The 21,730-nt window shown below is 33.7% G+C and overlaps 1 protein-coding gene and 1 long non-coding RNA gene across 3 annotated transcripts; one reads left to right on the top strand and one right to left on the bottom strand.

The window, feature by feature from the left end:
* Nucleotides 1–1,644: 1,644 nt before the first annotated feature.
* LOC144554499 (putative disease resistance RPP13-like protein 1) lies at nt 1,645–10,751 on the top strand. Its single transcript, XM_078302813.1, has 11 exons — nt 1,645–2,054; nt 2,838–5,902; nt 6,009–6,473; nt 6,594–7,067; nt 7,188–7,805; nt 8,145–8,288; nt 8,396–9,015; nt 9,350–9,528; nt 9,754–9,821; nt 10,299–10,368; nt 10,461–10,751. The coding sequence occupies exons 1-7, from the start codon at nt 1,694–1,696 to the stop codon at nt 8,411–8,413; spliced, it is 5,145 nt and encodes a 1,714-aa protein (XP_078158939.1). The 5' UTR covers nt 1,645–1,693; the 3' UTR covers nt 8,414–9,015; nt 9,350–9,528; nt 9,754–9,821; nt 10,299–10,368; nt 10,461–10,751.
* Nucleotides 10,752–11,577: 826 nt separating this feature from the next.
* On the bottom strand, nt 11,578–14,686 carry LOC144554238 (uncharacterized). Of its 2 annotated transcripts, XR_013511585.1 has the most exons (4): nt 14,543–14,686; nt 14,291–14,366; nt 12,715–12,796; nt 11,578–11,763 (listed from the first exon to the last, which is right to left on the bottom strand). It is a non-coding gene; the product is annotated as an uncharacterized LOC144554238 (long non-coding RNA). The 2 variants fall into 2 exon arrangements; XR_013511584.1 differs by lacking the exon at nt 11,578–11,763 and having other exon boundaries at nt 12,666–12,796.
* Nucleotides 14,687–21,730: the final 7,044 nt, after the last annotated feature.

The raw sequence follows: 21,730 nt of genomic DNA, 5'->3' as shown, positions 1-21,730 counted from the left end.
GTTTCTTGCTCCACCGAATGGCTCGGTGAAGCGATCAATAGACCCGCCCCAGTTTTCTAAATGAAAACTTATTTTACTATAAAAATATTTCTAGAAAAATAAATTGAGTATTTTACAATTTGAATGTCCTAGAATGACCATCAAATAAAATAGATGAAATATCTTAAAATTTAGATACACTAGAAAGACCACAGAACATTTTTCAGATCAGATTTCTTGTGACTAAAAGTAAAATAAAAATGTTTTTTCGTGTGTTGATATAAAAATAAATAAAAATGTTTGAATCCAAGTTATTGTTCTCGGTTCAAATTTTGAACGTGTCATTAAGAATGTTTTTCATTTCTCTAAAACTATTTTAGAAAAATATTAAAATATTAAAAATATAAAATAACTTTCACAAAAATAAATAGAGCAGCGGAATTTACCTGGTTTTTTTTTTTATCTAAAATATAATGGTTTCACCTAAGCTAATGAAATTGGCCCTACGCAATTAAACTAGATTACTTGAGGGTTTCAAGTTGCCGACCATTTTCTCATACTAATCATTTTACAGTCTCACAATATTTCCAAATATTTTATTTCTATGTGGCACAAATAATAATTATAGTCAGAAACATAGTCAAATTTTCAAACTATAAATGTTAGAAACACATAGAACTAATCACATATAATTTTCCTATGAATAGTAAAAATTAATTTCACAATATAATAATATTTTACTCTAAATTATATGAAAAATCATACATAAATTTATTCATTAAAAAAATTGGAAATCACTCAACACCACCTTTGAATAAGCCTATAGTACTACCTTTCAACATAATCTTGTTATGAATTAATATTTTTATTTTTAATGTCCGAACAGCCTATCTAACCGTTCAACATAATCTTTATATAAAAATTTACTTTTAAATATTTACATTTTTAAAAACGTAGTTAGTATTTTTCTATCTAAAATAAGTGGATAGTTAGTTGTTTGAAAGATATATTCTAGACCACTTAAAAATAGTAATTTTCTATCTATCAAAAATTTGGTTTAAAAAAAATTCTAAAAAATTTAAAATTTTGTTTACAAATATATTTTCATATCAAATTTATATTGAACGCTTGATATAAGAATGTGTGGTTGTTATATCGTAATTACATCATTGAATTTGTAGCATTGTTGTCGGGTCTGAATGATGTTGTAGTAAAAAAGTCTGACCTGTGAAGTTGTGGTGAAGCCCTCTCAATGTGCAGCTTTTAGTACAAATAGCCATGTGGGTGGGGACTTTATGTTTCATTTCATCATATTGTTGGTCTGATGTGTAATCATAAAAGAAGCGAGTAATTATTATATCTGTTTCCGACCTGCAGCATGATTTACTATGCGGGGTATGCCACAGTTAATAAACTCACGGCTTACGAACCCACTCCCCAATTTTGCCCCAGAAAGCAGTGAAATTAAGTCCAATCAAGCAGTTAATAATAGCCGTTGTAGTCAGAAAGAAGCGGATAAAAATTATATCTGTTTCCGACCTGCAGCATGATTTCCTGCACGGGGTGTGCCACAGTTAATAAACTCACGCCTTACGAACCCACTCCACAATTTCCACCAAACCAGAAGTGAAAGTCTAGTCAAGGAAGCATTGAGTGAGAGAGAGAGAGAGTAGGAACTGAGAGAAAGTGAAGAGACAGTTTCAATTCAGATTTAATGGCGACCGCGTCCGGACTGATTTCTTCCATCCAATCCATCTCCACCAACCTCCTCCGTGCCATTCGAGGCACCCCTTCCAGTTCGCATCAGCAGCAGGATCCACCATCTCCTGTAAGTGAGCAACAGAAAAGTGTCAGAGACTTGGAGAAGCTGAGTCGGATGCTTGCGAGGATTCAGGCCGTTCAACAGGACGCTGAAGAGAGGGAGATCCATGACTGCTCTGTTCGTCTGTGGCTGGCAGAGCTGAGAGGTGTGGCCTACAAAGCAGAGGATGTGCTGGATGAGTTCTACTACGAGGTGCAGAGATCCATAGTGGAGAGCGGAGATGCTGCCATTGAGGCTTACCATAGGGGCGGTGGTATGCTTTTCTTAATGTATCATGGCAAAAAAAATAACATTGCCCAGGAAAGCTTGCTTTAAATAGGCTTGGTTACTATTCTTTCGATTTTATTTTTAGGCCATATAATTGTCATATTTTGTGAATTCATTTCTGAGTGTATTTAACATCAATTTAATTTTAAATTACTACAAAAATTATCTAAATCACAAATTATATTGAAGAATTTTATTATTATTATTATTTTCAATTATGATTTTATTTATTCATATATTTTTTTTAAACTTGAAGTTAAAAATATAACATGGATATCATGTAGCTAACTTATAAATGTAATGAACTTTAGTAATATTCATTTGTCTTCACATGTTTTTTTGAAAAAAATATTATTTTTTCTTTTTTTTTAGTACAAAAAACCTTCTCGCAAAATAATCCCAGTTTCCAATCCAATTCAGCCAATTCCTACCGATTCACCCGATTCCGATTTTTCCTTCTCTACATTTATCTTTATTGTCATAGTGACTAATTGGTAAGATAATAACATTTTCCTGAAATGTCGCATTTTTTAATCCTCATTGCCTAAAAAAATTTATATTTATGGAAATTTAACGCATGTGCAAACCCTCCAGAATAACAACAAAGAAAAAAAAAATATATATATATATATATAACGTAAAAAATTCATGGGTAATTTTTCTTCACTCCACAAGGATAGTTTAGGAGACTAATTCAATATATATTTTTTTTTTTTTGCAAAATGAAAATGGGGATATCTAAGAGAAATTTTGATATGCATTTTTATAGGGACTAAGAAAAAAATTGCTGAGATGTACGCATCATCCTCCCTTGCTTCTTATTCAGTTACTAAGACCAAGGCCTCCATTCCAGATGGCATGGCTAAGGAGATCAAGGATATAACAGAGAGGTTTGAAGAGATTTCAGATGCTCGTGAGAAACTTCATTTGAGGGAGGAGGATGGGACCCGACTGGTTAGCAGTCCACAAATCCGACCACCAACCAGCTCCCATATGGATGAGAGAGCTACTTTTGGTAGGGAGGAAGAGAAGGAGAAGATCATTAGCCTCATGAATCCTTCAACCGGTCCTGATTTTATGGTTCTTCCCATTGTTGGAATGGGCGGGTTCGGCAAGACCACACTTGCCCAGCTTGTTTTCAATGACTCCAGGATTCATGGGTTGTTTAATAAGAGATGTTGGGTATCTGTATCTGACAATTTTGATCTAGTGCAGCTAACCAAAGCTCTCGTCAACTCGCTGGATGAAAAAGGGGAAAAACCTTGTGAGTTTTCTGAGCTGAACATACTCCAAGATATTTTCAAGGAAAAAATAAGTGGTCATGGCTTGTTTCTCGTGCTAGATGATGTGTGGAATGAACAAAGAAATTTGTGGGAGCGCTTTCGAGTTGGTTTTCTTGGTGCTAAATTTGTAAGAATTCTGACGACGACTCGCAATACCTCAGTTGCTAAGATCATGCAGACAACATCACATTTTCAATTGAGCTCCTTACCCGAGGAAAATTGTTGGTCACTTTTTAAGCATTTTGCTTTTGATAGTAGGGAGAAAAGTGAAAATACAAATTTGCATGAGATTGGTTGTGGTATTGTCAAAAAGTGCAAAGGCTCACCTTTGGCAATAAAGGCACTTGGAGGCATTCTCCGTTATGAAATGGATGAAGAGAAATGGAGGGAAATTTTGGAGAGTGATATATCAGACATAGATGAGACGGGAGAGATTATGCCAGCATTAAAGTTAAGTTACCAGAAATTGCCGCAACATCTAAAACCATGTTTTCTTTATTTATCCATGTTTCCGAAAGATTTTAATTTTGAAAAAGACATGGTGATTAGGCTTTGGATGGCGCAAGGCTATATTAATGGCAATACAAGAAATTTTAAAACATTGGAAGAGATTGGAAGCGAGTATTTTGATGAATTGCAAGGCAGATCACTTGTTGATGGTGGACCTTCTTCCTACGTCTTGCATGATTTAATACATGATTTAGCAAGATCCGTTTCTCAAGAGGCATATTGGCCAGTTGTAGAAAATGACCATGGATACAATGGTGTATGCAAAGTATGCCATCTGTACTTCACCAAGGAAGATGAATTATTGGGTTTAGTTCCCAGCACCTACAGATCTATTAGAACTTTTGGAAAAGAGTGCATGTTAGAGGAGTTTGACTTTTCAATCTTCTCTGAGATTGCTTGTGCGAGAGCTCTTCATTTGAGAGATTCCTCATTGCCAAATACATTCGGCACGTTCAAGCACTTGCGTTACCTTTTTGTTTCAAGTATGCTAATCAAAGTGCTTCCTGAAACTTTATGTCTTCTATACAACCTCCAAACTTTGGTTCTAGAGTGCGATAATCTTGAGGAGTTACCCAAAAACATGAAAAACCTTATTAACCTTCGGTGCTTTAGGCTGGAAAGTATGAGAATCCAGCACTTACCTGAATCTATCTTCCCACTTCCTAACCTGCAAACATTATTGTTAAGTTGGTGTGACCTAATCAAAGAATTACCAAGGGGCATAGAGCAGTCAACTAGGCTACACATTCTGGGTTTACCTTTGTTTCTTACCAACGTGCCATCAGGGATTGGAAAATTACCAACTCTCCAACAGTTATGGGGGGGTTTTGAAGTCATGGATCATGAAATAAATGGGTGGCTGAGAGGGATTAAGGATATGAATAAGCTTAGGGGACCATTGTGCATATCAGGGCTCAGAAACATTGTTGATGTGGAACTCTGCAGGAATGCTAATCTTGCATCAAAGCCAAATTTACACAAGTTAATTTTAAACTTTCAGGAAGATTGTGGTAAGAAGGGATTCAGAAATGAAGAACTCCATCTTCATGTAACTGGCCATTCAAGTAACAATGCAAAGAGTGAGAATGATGAAAAGATACATAATGTTGTACTCGAGAGCCTCCAACCTCATGGTAACCTCACAGAGCTTGGAATATTAAATTATGGAGGGCGAAATTTTCCTTCTTGGTTACATAATCCATTACTTCCCAAACTGACAACTCTCACTCTTACCTTCTGTACTGAGCCTAACTACTTACCACCATTTGGTCAACTACCACATCTTAGATTTCTGGAGATATTTGGTGGAAATCTGGGAGATGAGCCTAGAACATATTCATTGTGGGTCGAATATGATTCTTCCAAGCAGACCAAGAAACCTAGTTACCCATCACTTAAAATGCTCTTCTTGAGGAACATGCTCAATTTGGTGGAGTGGAAAGCAAATGATGGTGACTTCCCATATCTAGAGAAGCTCGATTTACAAAATTGCCCAGAATTATGGAAAATCCCAACAATTCCACAGAATGTCAGGGATGTTACTTTCAAAGCCTGCCCAAAATTGAAATTCCTAACATGTCCATCAGTAATAAGCAACTTGGTGATCATGAGGTGTGGCTTTCGTGAAATTATGTTTCATTCAGTATCTGAGAACCTAACAATCTCAAACTGCATAGAGCTAATCTCGATTAATTGGAATGATGGGGGCTTAAATTCTGTTAGAGAAGTTAGTTTTGAACACTGCCCAAAATTAGAACTTGTAACTTTTCCAGTTCGAGCTTTAAAACTGAAGATACATGAGTGTGGCTGTCGTGAAATCAAGATTGAGTCAATACTTGAGAGCTTAACAATCTCAAACTGTGTAGAGCTTATCTCGATAAATTGGATAGACATAGACTTAAATTCTTTTAGAAAAGTCAGTTTTGAATACTGTCCAAAATTGGAACTCCATGTTCCTGTGAAGGATGTGTTACACTCGACCGGTAGGGTTGAAATTTATGACTGTCCCAGATTATATTTGGGAAAAGGATATGTCTACCAGGTAGATGAGCATTTTATAATTTTTTCATTTCTCTACAATTTTTAAACACTATGTTTTACTCATTACTCTACCTTCTTTAAACTAATTTATTTTACTTATGCAACAGAGAGACACAACGATAAAAGAGTTGAATTTATCTGGGAATAATAAGATCCATTCCACAATTCCACTTCCAGAAAATCAGTTTAAACTATTCTTAACAAAAGATGATTTTCGAGAAGTGGAATCATTAACATGTGCACCATCGGTTGGAGTGAGCTGTCAACATGTAATTCTAAATCTGGCTTCGTTGGTGATACTGGAGATTATGAGGTGCACAAAAGTCATATCAGTGACAGGGCTGGATAACCTCAGTAACCTCAAGCGCTTGAGCATATCATCCTGTCCAAATTTATGCAATTGGAATGATAGAACACTGCCACTATCACTGGAGTCCCTTCAACTGATTTATTGTGGCATGCTAAGCTCCATGCCATTGCTATCAGTTCAAAACCATTCGAGCACTCTCAAGATTATTGTGATAAGGAAGTGCCCAAGGCTGGATGAGTTGATAAAAAGATATGTCTACCAGGTACATGATCACCATGGGATGTGCATTTTATAATTTTTACATTACTCTACAATTTTTAAACACTATGTTTTACTCATCACTCTACCTTCTTTACACTAATCTATTTTACTTATGCAACAGAGAGACACAACGATTAAAGAGTTGAATTTATCTGGGAATAATGACATCCATCTGTCAGATTCCACGATTCCACTTCTAGATAGTCAGTTTGAACTATTCTTAACAAAAAAAGATTTTCAAGAAGTGGAATCATTAACATGTGCAGCATCGGTTGGAGTGAGCTGTCAACATGTAATTCTAAATCTGGCTTCGTTGGTGATACTGGAGATTATGAGGTGCACAAAAGTCATATCAGTGACAGGGCTGGATAACCTCAGTAACCTCAAGTACTTGAGCATATCATTCTGTCCAGAATTATGCAATTGGAATGATAAAACACTGCCACAATCACTCGAGTTCCTGAAACTGGATTCTTGTGACAAGCTGAGCTCCTTACCGTTGCTATCGGTTCAAAACCATTCAAGCACTCTCGAGGTTCTTGTGATAAAGAAGTGCCCAAGGCTGGATGAGTTGGGAGAAAGTTATGTGTACCAGGTATATGATCACCATGGGATGAGCATTTTATAATTTTTTCATTGCTCTACAATTTTTAAACACTATGTTTTACTCATTACTCTACCTTCTTTACACTAATTGATTTTACTTATGCAACAGAGAGACACAACGATTAAAAGGTTGAATTTTTCTGGGAATAATGAGATCCATCTATCAGATTCCACAATTCCACTTCTAGAAAATCAGCTTAAACTATTCTTAACAAAAGAAGATTTTTGGGAACTAGAATCATTAACATGTGCACCATCAGTTGGAGTGAGCTGTCAACATGTAATTCTAAATCTGGCTTCGTTGGTGATACTGGAGATTATGAGGTGCACAAACATTATATCAGTGACAGGGCTGGATAACCTCAGCAACCTCAAGTGCTTGAGCATATCGTTCTGTCCAGAATTATGCAATTGGAATGATAAAACACTGCCACTATCACTCAAGTTCCTGGAACTAAATTATTGTGACAAGCTAAGCACCTTGCCGTTGCTTTCAGTTCAAAACCATTCAAGCACTCTTGAGGTTCTTGTCATAACGATGTGCCCAAGGCTGGATGAGTTGGTAGATTTTCATGGCCTGATGAAACTGAAAACTGTGGACATACGACACTGTAGGAACATAAGCATTTCTCTTGCTACTGAAAGCCACCCCAGACCTCGTATTAACATTGGTGATTGTCCTCTGATGAGAGACTGGTGCCAGAGAAACAACATCACTTACAATGAGGTCAGCATACAACATTAAAAATAAATTATATTACATTATTTAGAAGCTAGAGATCCTTGACTATATATTTAATAATAGCAGACCCAAACTGTACCAACTATCTAGGTTAAATTTTGTGGATTTCCATGCTCAAGCCTTGATTGATTCATAAAGCATTAAAAAATATACAAAGTTGCAAAAGAAGAAAAAAATAAAGGAAAATAAAAAATAGGATTTCCAGTGCTAGAATATATTTGGTTGTTACATGATCAAACAGCTTGTATTATTCTGATGTCCAGCATAAAATCCTCTAGAATAATCCTAACTTGCTTACATGTCATGTCTAATTTTCATTTGCAGTTGATTGGCAACCCCCAAGAGGATAGAGAAGCTGAACTGGAAAGTGCTGAACATGAAAGCGGTGAAGAGGAATTTGGTGAACAAGAAAGTGCTGAAATTTATGAGTGTCCCAGATTATATTTGGGAGAAAGATATGTCTACCAGGTAGATGAGCATTTTATAATTTTTTTCATTTCTCTACAATTTTTAAACACTCTGTTTTACTCATTACTCTACCTTATTTAAACTAATTTATTTTACTTATGCAACAGAGAGAGACACAACGATAAAAGAGTTGAATTTATCTGGGAATAATAAGATCCATCTGTCAGATTCCACAATTCCACTTCAAGAAAATCAGTTTAAACTATTCTTAACAGCAGAAGATTTTCGAGAAGTGGAATCATTAACATGTGCACCATCGGTTGGAGTGAGCTGTCAACATATAATTCTAAATCTGGCTTCGTTGGTGATACTGGAGATTATGAGGTGCACAAAGGTCATATCAATGACAGGGCTGGATAACCTCAGCACCCTCAAGTGCTTGAGCATATCATTATGTCCAGAATTATGCAATTGGAATGATAAAACACTGCCACTATCACTTAAGTTCCTGGAACTGAATCATTGTGACAAGCTGTGCTCCTTGCCATTGCTATCGGTTCAAAACCATTCAAGCACTCTCGAGGTTCTTGTCATAACGAAGTGCCCAAGGCTGGATGAGTTGGTAGATTTTCAGGGCCTGATGAAACTGAAAACTATGGACATACGACACTGTAGGAACATAAGCATTTCTCTTGCTACTGAAAGCCACCCCAGACCTCGTATTAACATTGGTGATTGTCCTCTGATGAGAGACTGGTGCCAAAGAAACAACATCACTTACGATGAGGTCAGCATACAACATTAAAAATAAATTATATTATATTAGCTACAAGCTAGAGGCCCTAGACTATAAATTTTAATAGCAGACCCAACCATACCAACATCTAAAATTTCTGGAATTCCATGCTTAAACCTTGATCAATTCCAAAAGGATTAAAAATATACCCAAGTTGCAGAACTAGACAAAAATTGAAATAAAGAATAGTAAAAAGAGGTGATTTCCAGTACTAGAATATATTTGGTCGTTACATGACCAAACAACTTCAATTATTCTGATGCCCAGCATCAAATCCTTTAGAACAATAGCTTACATGCATATCATGTCTAATTTTCATTAGCAGTTCTATCCTCCTATTGGCAACCCCCAAGATGATAGAGAAGCTGAACAGGGAAGTGCTGAATCAACTTAGATTGTAATCCTTTTGTTTTTTGACAATACAAAACAACACCGTTAGCGGTTGTGATGTCCGGAGAAGTAGGAGTACGTCTAGCTCACTAACAGAACTCCATTAACAAGTTTGTGCGTTTCTTACTCTTACTCTTAACTTTACTTTATTGTTTTTGAATTTGTTTGTGCATCTTGCTTGTTTTATCTTGTTGGATTTTGATTTTACCATCTGCTGCAAATTAAGCAAAACAGTTGAATTTTTGTTAAGGCAACCATTCACCCTTCCTTCTGGGTGTTTTGGTCATTTGTAATATTTTCTATGCTGTGTTTATTAGTTCTTTTCCCTTTTGTCTTCAGGTAGGTCATTTTTTACACTGTTGTTTCTTTTCATGTGAAGTGATCATCTTTGCACGGCTAAGAAAGAGGTACCATTCTTGCCAAATTCAGAATGTAAATTAATTATTTCCTAACTCTTGAGTGAGAATGTGAAAAAGAACAAGTTGCATTCCAGGAAATTTGGAGGGTAAAATGTTCCATTCCATTAAAGGCACAAATTGTTATTTGTTTTTATGTCTGTATTTGTTAGGTTGATTTGCTGGGTGATGAGGTGGATGCGTTAACATATCTTTTGGAGAATTCAAACAATAGATACTAGTAATATACCACATTATATAAAACTTGATTAATTATGAGTTGTCAGCTTCCAACTAGGTTGCTTAACTTCATTTGAAGACTTGGAATTGATTCTGCTTTTTCTTTTTCTTAGTTTGAGTAAATTGTGGTGCGGTTGGTTAGTGGTTACCCTTGCAATGGCTGGTTTCTCATTACAGGACTGTTATTTACCAGAGTTTATTTGCTGTAGTTCAACCTTGTTAATAATGTATGTTCTTTTTATTTACCAGAGATTAACCTTGCAATGGCTGATATGTACAGTACCAATGATTGATTGCTGGCAATGGCTGATAAGAACAGGTTTGATCATTTGTTTTTTGAACTTATAATGGACTTTTGTTATCCTGTAACGGCTGAGTTGTAATGTATTTTTTTTGTTTTTCGACATCAAGTGCACCCATAATAACTGTTGTTGTTGGGTCTGGCGTGCTATTGTTATAATGTGAAGGCAAAATGATTCATTTGGTGGTGAGCTGCTCTCTTCTCTCTTAGAAATAAACCTCTTTTCCAAGTTTGTTTGTAAGATTTGCTGATCTCTTGTACCAATCTACTGAATACACTGATAATATCGTGAATTAGCGTATGTAATTGTAAAAGAGTGTAAGAAAGTGTTATTGGCTTGATTATCATCTTGTATTGTAAGATTCTTTGATATAGTGATTTTGCGTCGTGTTCCCGTGGTTTTCTCCCGTAAGGGTTTCCACGTAAAATCTTGTATCTCTCTTTTATTTTATTTTGCTTGTTGTATTGCCTTCTTGTGTATCTTTCATATTTCTCTATTTTTTTGGTGTTCAACGAAATTACTCTTTGAATTCTTCCGTAACCTTCTCCAATAGATATTAATTGGGTACCGGAATTGTTAGAATTGTATCAGATTTAAAGGTGTATAAGCTCTTTCTAGACAAATTGATGATTTGCGGGCATATTATTAGAACATAATGTTTTTGCTCCGAATTTTTTATTAATAGAAAATAAATAAATAAAATATCGAAATACAACATAACTTTTGGATTTTGTCGAAAACTGAGTAGAACGGGTTGTGTAAATCCGTCCCACCGGACGGGTCTAATTATCCCGTCCAGGTTATATCCTTAATTAACCACAATTAATTGGTTAAAACGACTTCGCGGTTAAAAAAAAAAAAATAAATAAAAATAACCGGACGCATTGTGTAATCCCGTCCCGACGCAAACAAAAAAAAAAAAATTACCTGGACGGATTGTGTAATCCCGTCCAGACCCAAAAAAAAATTATGAGGGTAATTAATTTATATAACAAATAGACACAATGTCATTTTATTTTAATTATATCATTTCTTTGTACAGTTGTTGTTATGTAGTAGTCTAAGACTCTAGAATTTAATTACCCTCATAATTTAAAAATAATGATAGTTGAGGGATAATAACTATAAAGATTGTTTATGGCGAGATCTCTCGATGTGCCTCGTTATATAATTTAAAAATACATAAAACAAGTTTACATATATAGTTCAAGTACAAAATGTCTGGTACAAGTAGATCATACAAAAGGTATCTCGTACGGATACCAACCATAAGGTGTGACATAGAGAGCACCATACAACAAAACAAGATATGCCTCTTTAGTCAAATAACAAAATAACTGCTAAGGTAATCTGGTGTCATATACCACAGGCCTACTACTCGCGTGCCTCTCCAGGATCAGCCGCACCTAAACCTGAAAAGAACCCAAAAGGGTGGGGTGAGAATAAAATTCTCAGTGCGAATTTGTCACAATCGAGTTATTGGACTTGCAATCAGACTCCATGTTCAAAAATGAAATCCATACAAAATCACATTCGCAGTTCTATAACAATATATATAAATGAATGCATATGCTCGACAACAATAATCGAATGAAAAGCAACTTAAGGAATTTCCAAGATGAAGTTCAAACAAATACATATTTGGCCTAACTTATTTTATTATGGCTGGTAGCACCTACAGATGTCCCACTGAGCTGGACCATTTATCAAACCCTCATCTGTAGGGTTACTGGCACCTACAGATGTTCCACCGAGCTGGACCCTTTATCTGACACCCATCTGTAGTGCTTTGGCTTAACCATTTACTAAAGTCTGGTTCCAAGTCATAAAATAAAAATTCACATGAAATAATTCAGAATGTCATCATAGTTAATTGACCGTCCAAATGCATTACCACGTAGGGTAATGCCCCCGAGCCACAGACGTCACACATAAGTCACCCACAATCACAATCAACATATATATATATAGTCACCCACCCCTCGTCCCAACCAGTACTGGAAAACATCGAGGACCGTTCACCTAAGGCCATTAGGATCCTGGGATCAAAGTCAGCTAGCCAGACTTTGCAAATTCATTCACATATCATTTCACCATCATCAATTTGTGGTGACCTTTATCCATAGTCAATTCATAAGAGAACAATAAAAATGACAACCATACAAATATGCAAATCAACCATACCACAACAATTTGGTTTTAGATGTATTATGCACACAATTCACATAATTCTAATTATGCAACAATCAAACATACAACATGACAATTCCAAGTATGCAACAATCAATCACACAACATGACAATTGAAAAAGATAATTTAATTTCTGAAAATGAAACATCAAACAAGTCCAAGAACCCCGCACCTGATTACGAAAAGCGTATCACGCACCTATGGTTTGGACATCTCGAAAGGTCCCGCAAAATCTTGCTCAACCGAGCCTATACCTATATCAATATATATACTTAATTCAATATTTGTTCGACGATTGCTATGCTTACTTGAGTGATATTATTTTCTTTACACTTTCCTTAACATAATCCATATAACTTTGTATCCACCTTCTTGATGTTATAAATAGAGAGTGCTATTGGAGGAAGAGTAAACAAGAACACAAAATAAATGAAAAACAGAATTATAGACAGCAGCCCTAAATTCTGACCCTTGGTTACTAAAACTGCAATAACTTTTTATAGGAAACTCCGGACAACTTGAAACTTGAACCACTAGAAACTAGACTCCGAGACGCATCAAATAGACTCTTCATTTGTCCAGAATGATTTAGAATTGCCCATTCAAATTAGCTCCTTAATCAGCCTAAAAATCTGCCCACTGTGCAGTCACGAATTTAATGGTAAATCAAGTTTGTTCATCAACACTTGCTATTTTGATTCAATACGTTGGACATCATAGAATATGCAAAGTTCACATTTTAGAATTCCAATTAAACAACAACATGCACAAAAGAGGGAACAAAGAAAAGAGATTAACTTATACCAACTTGGTCCCCTATTTATTTATCTGTGCTCACAAATTATTAAATAAACTTCAAAATAATAATTTCTTCTATTCAAATTTATTTTGAAAATATTACTTAAGTTTAATACATTTTGCAACTAGTATTTCTATGAAATTCCCATTAGAAAAGACTTATCCTACAACTTTTTACATCCTGTCACAAAGAGGTCCCTAGCCAGGGACTGTTTTCTAAACAATTTTATTTTCTGTCACCAATCAGTCCCTAAACCTTGTCAGACCCGAATTTTTACACTACAAACCCTGTCATTTACCAGAATTGACCTAGAGCTGTTCAGAATACTGGAAATTTACATAACAGGCCCTGGAATGTTGCAGAATAATGCAGAACTGTGCAGAATGCTGAAAAATTACAGAAATGACCTTAGGCAACTCAGAATAGCATACCAGTATACCAGAAAATGCTGAAACGGAATACTATTAAACTGGAAATCAATACCAGCATAGAGAGGAGGGTAATTTTGGTTATTCAAAGTTGTATAAATAGGTTAATCAACCCTTCAAGGGTAATCATGACTAATTCAGAATTTTAGAAGGAAAATCAAGCAATTGTTGACAAGTCATTCAAGCAAAGGAAATTTAATTAATCAATGACATACGTAGGTTGAGATAAAAGGTTATCAAAACTGATTCAATCCATTCAAAATATCAATAACCAAATTTAATTTAACACGAGAGTTTCAACCGATCAAAACACTCAAGCCTTAGTAGAAAATATAAAATTTGCAAGGGCCGGTTTGAATCAAGCACAACAACACTAATTAACTTCATGAAATCAAGAACATTGTATAAATTGACAATGTCACATAAAAATTCAGATTTATCAATTTTCCCAACTACACAAACCCTAAATCAATCATAATCAAAATAATTCCAGATTTTAAGAGAGTGAGAGAAGAACTTACCAATTAACACCTTTATTTGTTGGATTAGACTAGATTAATCACAACCCTTCTCTAATTTTCGAATTTGAACCAAACCCTTGATAGAAAATGAAGATTAAGATGAAATTGAGAGAGGAAATACCAAATTAATAACATAGAAGCTTAATGGAGATAGATTACTCACAATTTATACACAAATTTCGGGTTTGATCAAAAACCCTAGAAAATAGAGATGAATTTCAGATTTGAGAGAAGAGGAGAAAAAAGGAGTACCAATAGAGAACAAGATGACTATAGAGAGAGAATCAACAATTTCCAACTTCTTCTTCAATTTCTCAAGGATTTTCATGGGAGAAGAGAGGGTTCCTTTCTCTTTTTCTTTCTTTTGGGGGAACACAAAAGGGGGCAGCAGCAACAAAGAAGAGATGGAGGGAGGGAGAGAGAGAAGAGTTGAGTTGTTTTGGAAATTTTGCTAAATAGACCCTCAAAGTTTTGGATATTCACAAAAGAAGCTTTTATAGCTATTTTCATGCATAAAAGATTGTATCTTGATCCAAATTTATATGAGATATAAATTTCAAGATTCAATTAAATTTGGTTGTTTCAAAAATTCAGACCAAGGTTATATTTGTTTTAAATTTTTGACTCCTAGTTTGCCAATAAAATTTTCGATTATATTTTAAACATTCTATTTTTTTATTATTAAAAATTTCTTAACGTAACAGTCAATGTGTCTTATTTTATTTTTTCAATTTAATTACTTGAACTAAAGCTGTTTCGAGCACCGTTGGAGTTCGTCAAAGGCCCATCAAAAGTTTGCCTAAGTCTATAGGAGGTTGCTTGAGGTAAAAAGGTAAGTTGTTTAAAATATTAACTTGGAAAAAAGATTATATATAGTGACATATATGCCAAAATAGTTATTAGCAACAACAACATATCAGATTTTCAAAATTGGATTTTTGATAATTGATCATGAAAATTAGTTGTTAGTGTATATATTTTATTTTCCTGTGTGATAGTCTGATAGACCATATAGCAAAAACATATTACATAAATCATTTGATTCTTTTTGTAGCATTGAGTTATGCCATATTGCCATGCACAAGTGTCGTACGTATTGTATCATTACTTCTTTTTTTATTATTTTTGATCGGTTTCAATTCACCAAACTGTTCAAGTTGCTATGTAGTCATGCCATGTGTGCGGGGACTTGGTTTGGTGTGGCAAGAGAAAAACAACGACAGTCCGTACGTAGTAATTAGAAAGAAGTGAAAAAAAAATGAAATAAACAATAGGTTTCCCGAACCTGCAGCGTGATCCTATGCGGAGTGTGACACAGAAAAAAGAAAAACCCCCCGGATTGCATCCGTTTTCTTTTATTAATATAGAAAAATGAAAAAATAAGTATTTACTAAAACAAGTCTGATATTTACTAAACCAATATTGCCAAGCAAGCATAACAGATTAACAGAGCTGTCGGTACAGGTGGGCAAGAACAACCAAACCCCAATTGTACTTAGAAGGCGACTCAATGTCCTTCAGTCATGTTCGTTGATTGCTAGAAACAAAAATATAATAATAAATAATAATTTATAACAATTTCTAACAATTTTGAAGGGTTTTCGGATAGGTTATAACAATTTCTATCCGAAAACCATAATTCATGTATAAAACTAATTCCAAGATTCAAATAGAGTTTACACTAAACGCGCAGTGGAGAATTCGAGTCCTAGCAGCAATCTTCTTTTCTTTTCAATCTCGTGTCGGATCCATACAACAGCACAACAGCCACGTCTCTATCAGTATCCACACGAACAAGTCGAAAACCAATAGTCAATCAGTATGATAGTACCAATTAGGATTTAAGGTATATTTATAATACCATGCACCTATTCAGTTCACACCAATTCATTGCATCTAATCAGAAAGCTTAACTAGATCAGATCAGATCAAATGAGAACATAAAATTTGTGTCTAGCCCAATAAGACTCGATCCATATAAACTATTAATATGGCTCAAAATATTCTGACCTGTTAATACATTTCTTACAAATTTAATCAAAAATATAATAATTTCTAACAATTTATAATAATTTAAATTACAATTTCTAAAAAAATATACTAATTTGGTCTGCTTCTAACAAATCCTACCAATTTGGATTACAAAATATATAAAATAAAAAAGAGGGACTTATTTGCAAAATTGTAGGAGATCTAATGAAGAACGAGAGAAAGAGATGAGAGATTGGAAAATTTTGAAATGAAATTGTCCAAAATAGGCACCCCACCACACCTGACATATTTATAGGCACCCCAACTGTTAGGAATCCTGACAGTTCTGTAATCTAGTGGACTGTTGGAAATTCTGATAGTTATAAAAAGAAGTGAACCTTGCAGAACTACTAAGAATCATGGCGGTTGGAATATTTAAAAAAATAAGAAGGGCATTTTCATGTCTAATTTTTTTAATTGAGGATATAATATAAAAATCGGCTGGTTTTGTACAAACCAGGTAAGCTTTTTTTACATGAAGTTGTTTTCTTCATTGATATCTTTTGAGAGTGAAGTTAGTGAGAATAGCGTACTAATTCTAAATTTGAAATCGCTTAAACCAAAATTGCAATAAATTAGCAAAATAAGTTAATCAGAGCTAACTCAAATAAAAAATATCTATTTTTCTGCCCAAACGTAAAATAATCATTAATCCAACCAATTATGCTATTCCTTGGCACCCAAAACCCCTTTTATAGTAAGAATATATTATTGTTTGTGCACATGGAACAAGAAATATATTATTGTTTATACACATTGGTGGTTGGCGTAGTTCTGATATTTTTTACTTGTTGGTTTCTCGAAGAAGTTTCCTCCGGCCGTCATCTAAAATTGTGTATGAAATTACACTTCCAAAAATGTTTGGTTCAAATAATTTAATTTTACTTAATTTGAAATAGTAAAACCGATTCCATTTGTTTATACTGCTGGTACAACAGTGATGATGAAATAAAGCTGTTCTTATATAGTCTGAAGTTTTCTAAACACTCCACTTAATATCAGTATTATTTGTGATTTTTGATTGAATATTTGAAGCTGAATTAATGTAAAAATTAATATCAATATTTATAAATCAAACATAACCTTTTTACAAAAATAATAACAAAATAACTTCTAAAAATAGTATATTTTTTTATTTTGCAAGATTTTGATATGTAAATTTTATTGAATATTTGAGATAGACCGTTCGAACATGATAAAAAAGTTAAATTTTATGCGTTAGTACATTGGCCTATATGATAACGTTAGTATATATATTAGCACAGTTGTAGAATAAATAACTTGCAGAATTAAATAAAACTATGCACTAAATACTTTTCATATTGTATTTTGGGTTCAATAATTAGTTGATCGATGTTAAGAAGTATCAATGTAATTGATACTATTGATTATTCCCTTGATGATATGGAAGCGGAACAGGAAAGTGATGGAGCAATAACTAAAGATTAAATATGCTGGTAAGGCCATGCAAAATGCAAAAGACTTTTTGAACTTTGGTTAAATATTTTCTGTTTTAATTATGCAAGGATTGGTCATTATATAGAAATATATTCATTTATTATCATAGAAGGAAAAATCGGTCATTTTGGACCGGAATCGGCCAATTCGGAATGGAATCGGACGTTACCTATCCGATTTTTGACTGAGTTACGCTTGTATAATTTCAGTTGAAACGGTCTGATTTCCAGCCAAATTTCCATCAAATTTTGGCCGAAGGTGGCTGTTTTCTGAATACACTAAACAACTTGAGAAAAAAATTTACAATTAGCAAGAATCGAACTTGAGAGCTCTAGCTAAAATGACATAAACCTTTACCACTACAATAAATCTTACTTTGTTGTTAGAATTTAGCATCTATTATATTTAACATATTAGTTACTGTACCAAAGGTTTACGAATTCAATTGATACAGCTAATCTAATGATTTTTTCTTTTTCAATATCTTTGCTCTCCGTTTGCTGTTATTCAATTTCTTTGCAATGCATTTATCTTTTTTCTTCTCTAGTGATATTTCTACTTCTTTAATTATTTTATTTCATTTTTTTGTATCTATTGAGTTGGATTATAAATTACGAATAAACTAATTGCCTTCACTCCACCATTAGTTTTAGTGTTGTTTCAAATATTACAGCTATTAACTTTAGTATTAAATACTAAGCTAAGTCCAATTGATACATTGCATTAATCGGTTCTGCCAAGTGAAGTCGTTAGTTTCAAATATTACAGCTATTCATTCGGAGAGGAATTTCACGAGTCCCCGAATGTTGCTATTATGTACCAATATTATGAACTTTCATCATACCTGTATCAGTACAGAATGCCTCGTTTCTTACTGAGCACTAACATTTGGACGCACAGTCCAATGCATTAGTTATTGCTGGGTGTTTTGGTCATTTGTAATATAATTTACCATGCTATCTATCTTATTACATATTTACAGGGTCTTTGTTTTTGTTCCAAAGAGTAATACTTGCGCAAACAATGCCTTAGCAGCCCAAAATGGCTCATCTAAGGCCAACCTAAGTTTATGCCGTACAATTGATCTAAATTAAATCCAATGTAACAACATTTCACAAAAAAAAAAGGAAAAAAAAATATATATACAATGATAGCTCTAACAAAACAAACCTCAAATCTTATTTACAATTAATTTTTACGGACCTTGTTCTCTCCACGTGGTAACAATTAACCAAGCCCGGAGCCCAAATATATGAATTTTGGGCCTAAGGGTCAATCTGTAGTTAGATTATTGATGGGCCCACACCATTAAGCACCAAGACAAAGATGGGAAGAAATTGTGTCTTTAACTTGTAACCAAGCACCTAGGGCATATTCTTTTGTCACGGGATTACATGGGATGATATTTTACAGAGATGGAAATCCACTTTTGAAAAAGTGAGAACCTATGAATACAAGTATGCACAGGAATGTACAACCGAACACTCATTTTAACACATTCACGTGCATTCTTGTACCCATGGGTTCTCACTTTTTAAATTTTATCTGTAACTAAATATAAACATGGAAGAGGCAAAAATAAAATCGCGCGTGCAAACAATTTTTTTTATAACTAAAACCTCAATTTTTTAATAACATATAGTGCACAAAATAACATCTACTCATCATAAAAGCAGATATATATGATGCAACTCAAACTGTGATGAGCAGTAGGATAATTAAGAGGGGGAATTAATCAGGTCCTTGCTGAAAAGTCTGAAACTTTGTACAACGGAGAATGAGTTTGTATATATTTTAACTAGTTGGGCTATTTTGAAGGAAGTCATTGTTCATATGAGCTAAGGAAGCATCAGCCATCAAAATCAGAAGACAATTTCATAGAACTATATTTAATTGTGATTTCTATACCTAATTGCTTCTGATTTTCCAAGGGTTTCTACAAGTAATTCTGTATACGGCGAATTGGAATCATTCATATATTTCATTAATTAGTTAATTAATTACCTTTAGTTTCATTTTTATTAGGTTGCTCGTTCCTACTTCTAAACATCGTACGTCTACACATTTCTTTTCACATGGCTTAATTTCAAGTTATTTAATAGTGTTGTTAGAGTATTTATTCGTCTTGTTAATTTTGTTATAAAACCACTCAAATAAAGACCTTGTTTTCCTTTATTTTCATCCCGGACTCTACATATTTAGAATTTTCCCTTGACCTCAACCAAAACTTTATTTAAATGGTGATTATTGTATAATTGTAGAAAGATTAAAAAAAATATTGCAAATAGTGTACTATAGAGAAAGTTATTTTATATAATATTATTTTTTAAAGTTATAATATATATTTCTACTAATTATTAACATTATTTAAAGTTTATATATAAAGCAATAAGTAATACCACATTGATTAAGGAATTATAATTAAGTATTATGAAATAAACTATCTATTTTTTTTCTATTAAAAGCAAAAGTAATATGAGTTTTGAAAAAAATTGGTTTTTAAAAAATTTTCAGTTTGAAACTTTAAATAAAAATTTATTAAAAACCTATATAGTATACTGTGCGTTATTTGCGCTACACATTTCGTGTTATAACAATTGTAGATAAATTATTGCACTTGTGTTCCATACCTTAAATATAAAAAAGTCCAAAAATGCTATTTAGAACACTAATTTTAATTGTTATCTTCATTTGTTACTTTTGGTATATAAATAATTGTCATTTTGGCTTGACTAGTGAGTCCTTGTAATCATTCCAATTGTTTTTTGTTTACTTGGTCAATTGGGTAGAGGTGACTCAGTCCGACCACACATTAATTATCTTTGGGCCCCTCGTGAAAAGGAATTCAGATCCAGTGAAGTAACTCAATTTTTGGAATTTAAATTAGAATTGTTCTATTCGAATTCGCGATAATCTATCCGAAGTGGAGCGCACACATTCTGAGATATGAATTCAAATTGCGAAGCAATCTCGAGCAACAGATTAGAATCGGACGGTCCCAATCCAAAATCTAAAGATTGGGTTACTTTAGGAGATCTGGACCCGATAGGGCCCTCATGCCATCCAATTAGGGGTGTAAACAGTCGGATACGGATCGGATAGTGGTCTTATCATATCCGTATCGGTTATAATTTTTCGGATACGGATAATCTCGAATACGGATACGGATCGGATATTAAATGTTACGGATACAGATCGGACATCGGACGGATACAGATATTTTTCATTATTAGCTTGTTGGTTTAATAAACATATATTATATTATTAAAATATTAGTGACTAATTATGTCATTATGTTATATTGTTCATAAAATATATATCTATATGCAATTTAATAAATTATTGGTACAATATGCAATTTAATTAATCAATTTAAGAACATATAACACATTTGTTGTGGTTTAAAAGTGTAAACGATCAGATATAAATAGTTAAAAGTCTTACCGTATCCTTATCCATTATAATTTTTCGGATATGAATACGGATCAAATAATTTAGATAATTTTCTGGATTTGGATCCGAATAAAATCGGATAATATCCGATCCGTTAACACCCCTACATCCAATGTCTTTCCCAATAGGATCTTTTAATAATCAAAGCTTCTAGAATGTGTAGTTTTGATCTGGCCTTGTCATTAGTCAAATTAAGTACTGCAGTCAATTCATCACTTTAATTATGCGGCCATTGTTCAATCAAGAGGAAGCTTTCACTATGGAAAACTCAGCAATTACATTCTACACGGCATTCCAAATTTGTGGAAGAAATTTGATTTGCTGAATTCACTAAATTGCCATAGAAGATTTAATTTCTACACGGCATTGAGAAAATTTAATTTCTTTCTCTTTGAGAAAAAATAAGGGCCAGGCCATTATTTGCTTGTAGGGATCAAGAAATTTGATCACATAGGTTTGTTTGTATGTATTGCTGGATTCAATAAATTGCTGGAAAAC

The sequence above is a fragment of the Carex rostrata genome, chromosome 5 (assembly GCF_964058835.1).
Source record: "Carex rostrata chromosome 5, lpCarRost1.2, whole genome shotgun sequence".
NCBI classification, from domain to species: domain Eukaryota; kingdom Viridiplantae; phylum Streptophyta; class Magnoliopsida; order Poales; family Cyperaceae; genus Carex; species Carex rostrata.
The sequence above is the reverse complement of the archived record's forward strand: the minus strand, read 5'-3'. Positions and strand labels throughout refer to the sequence as shown.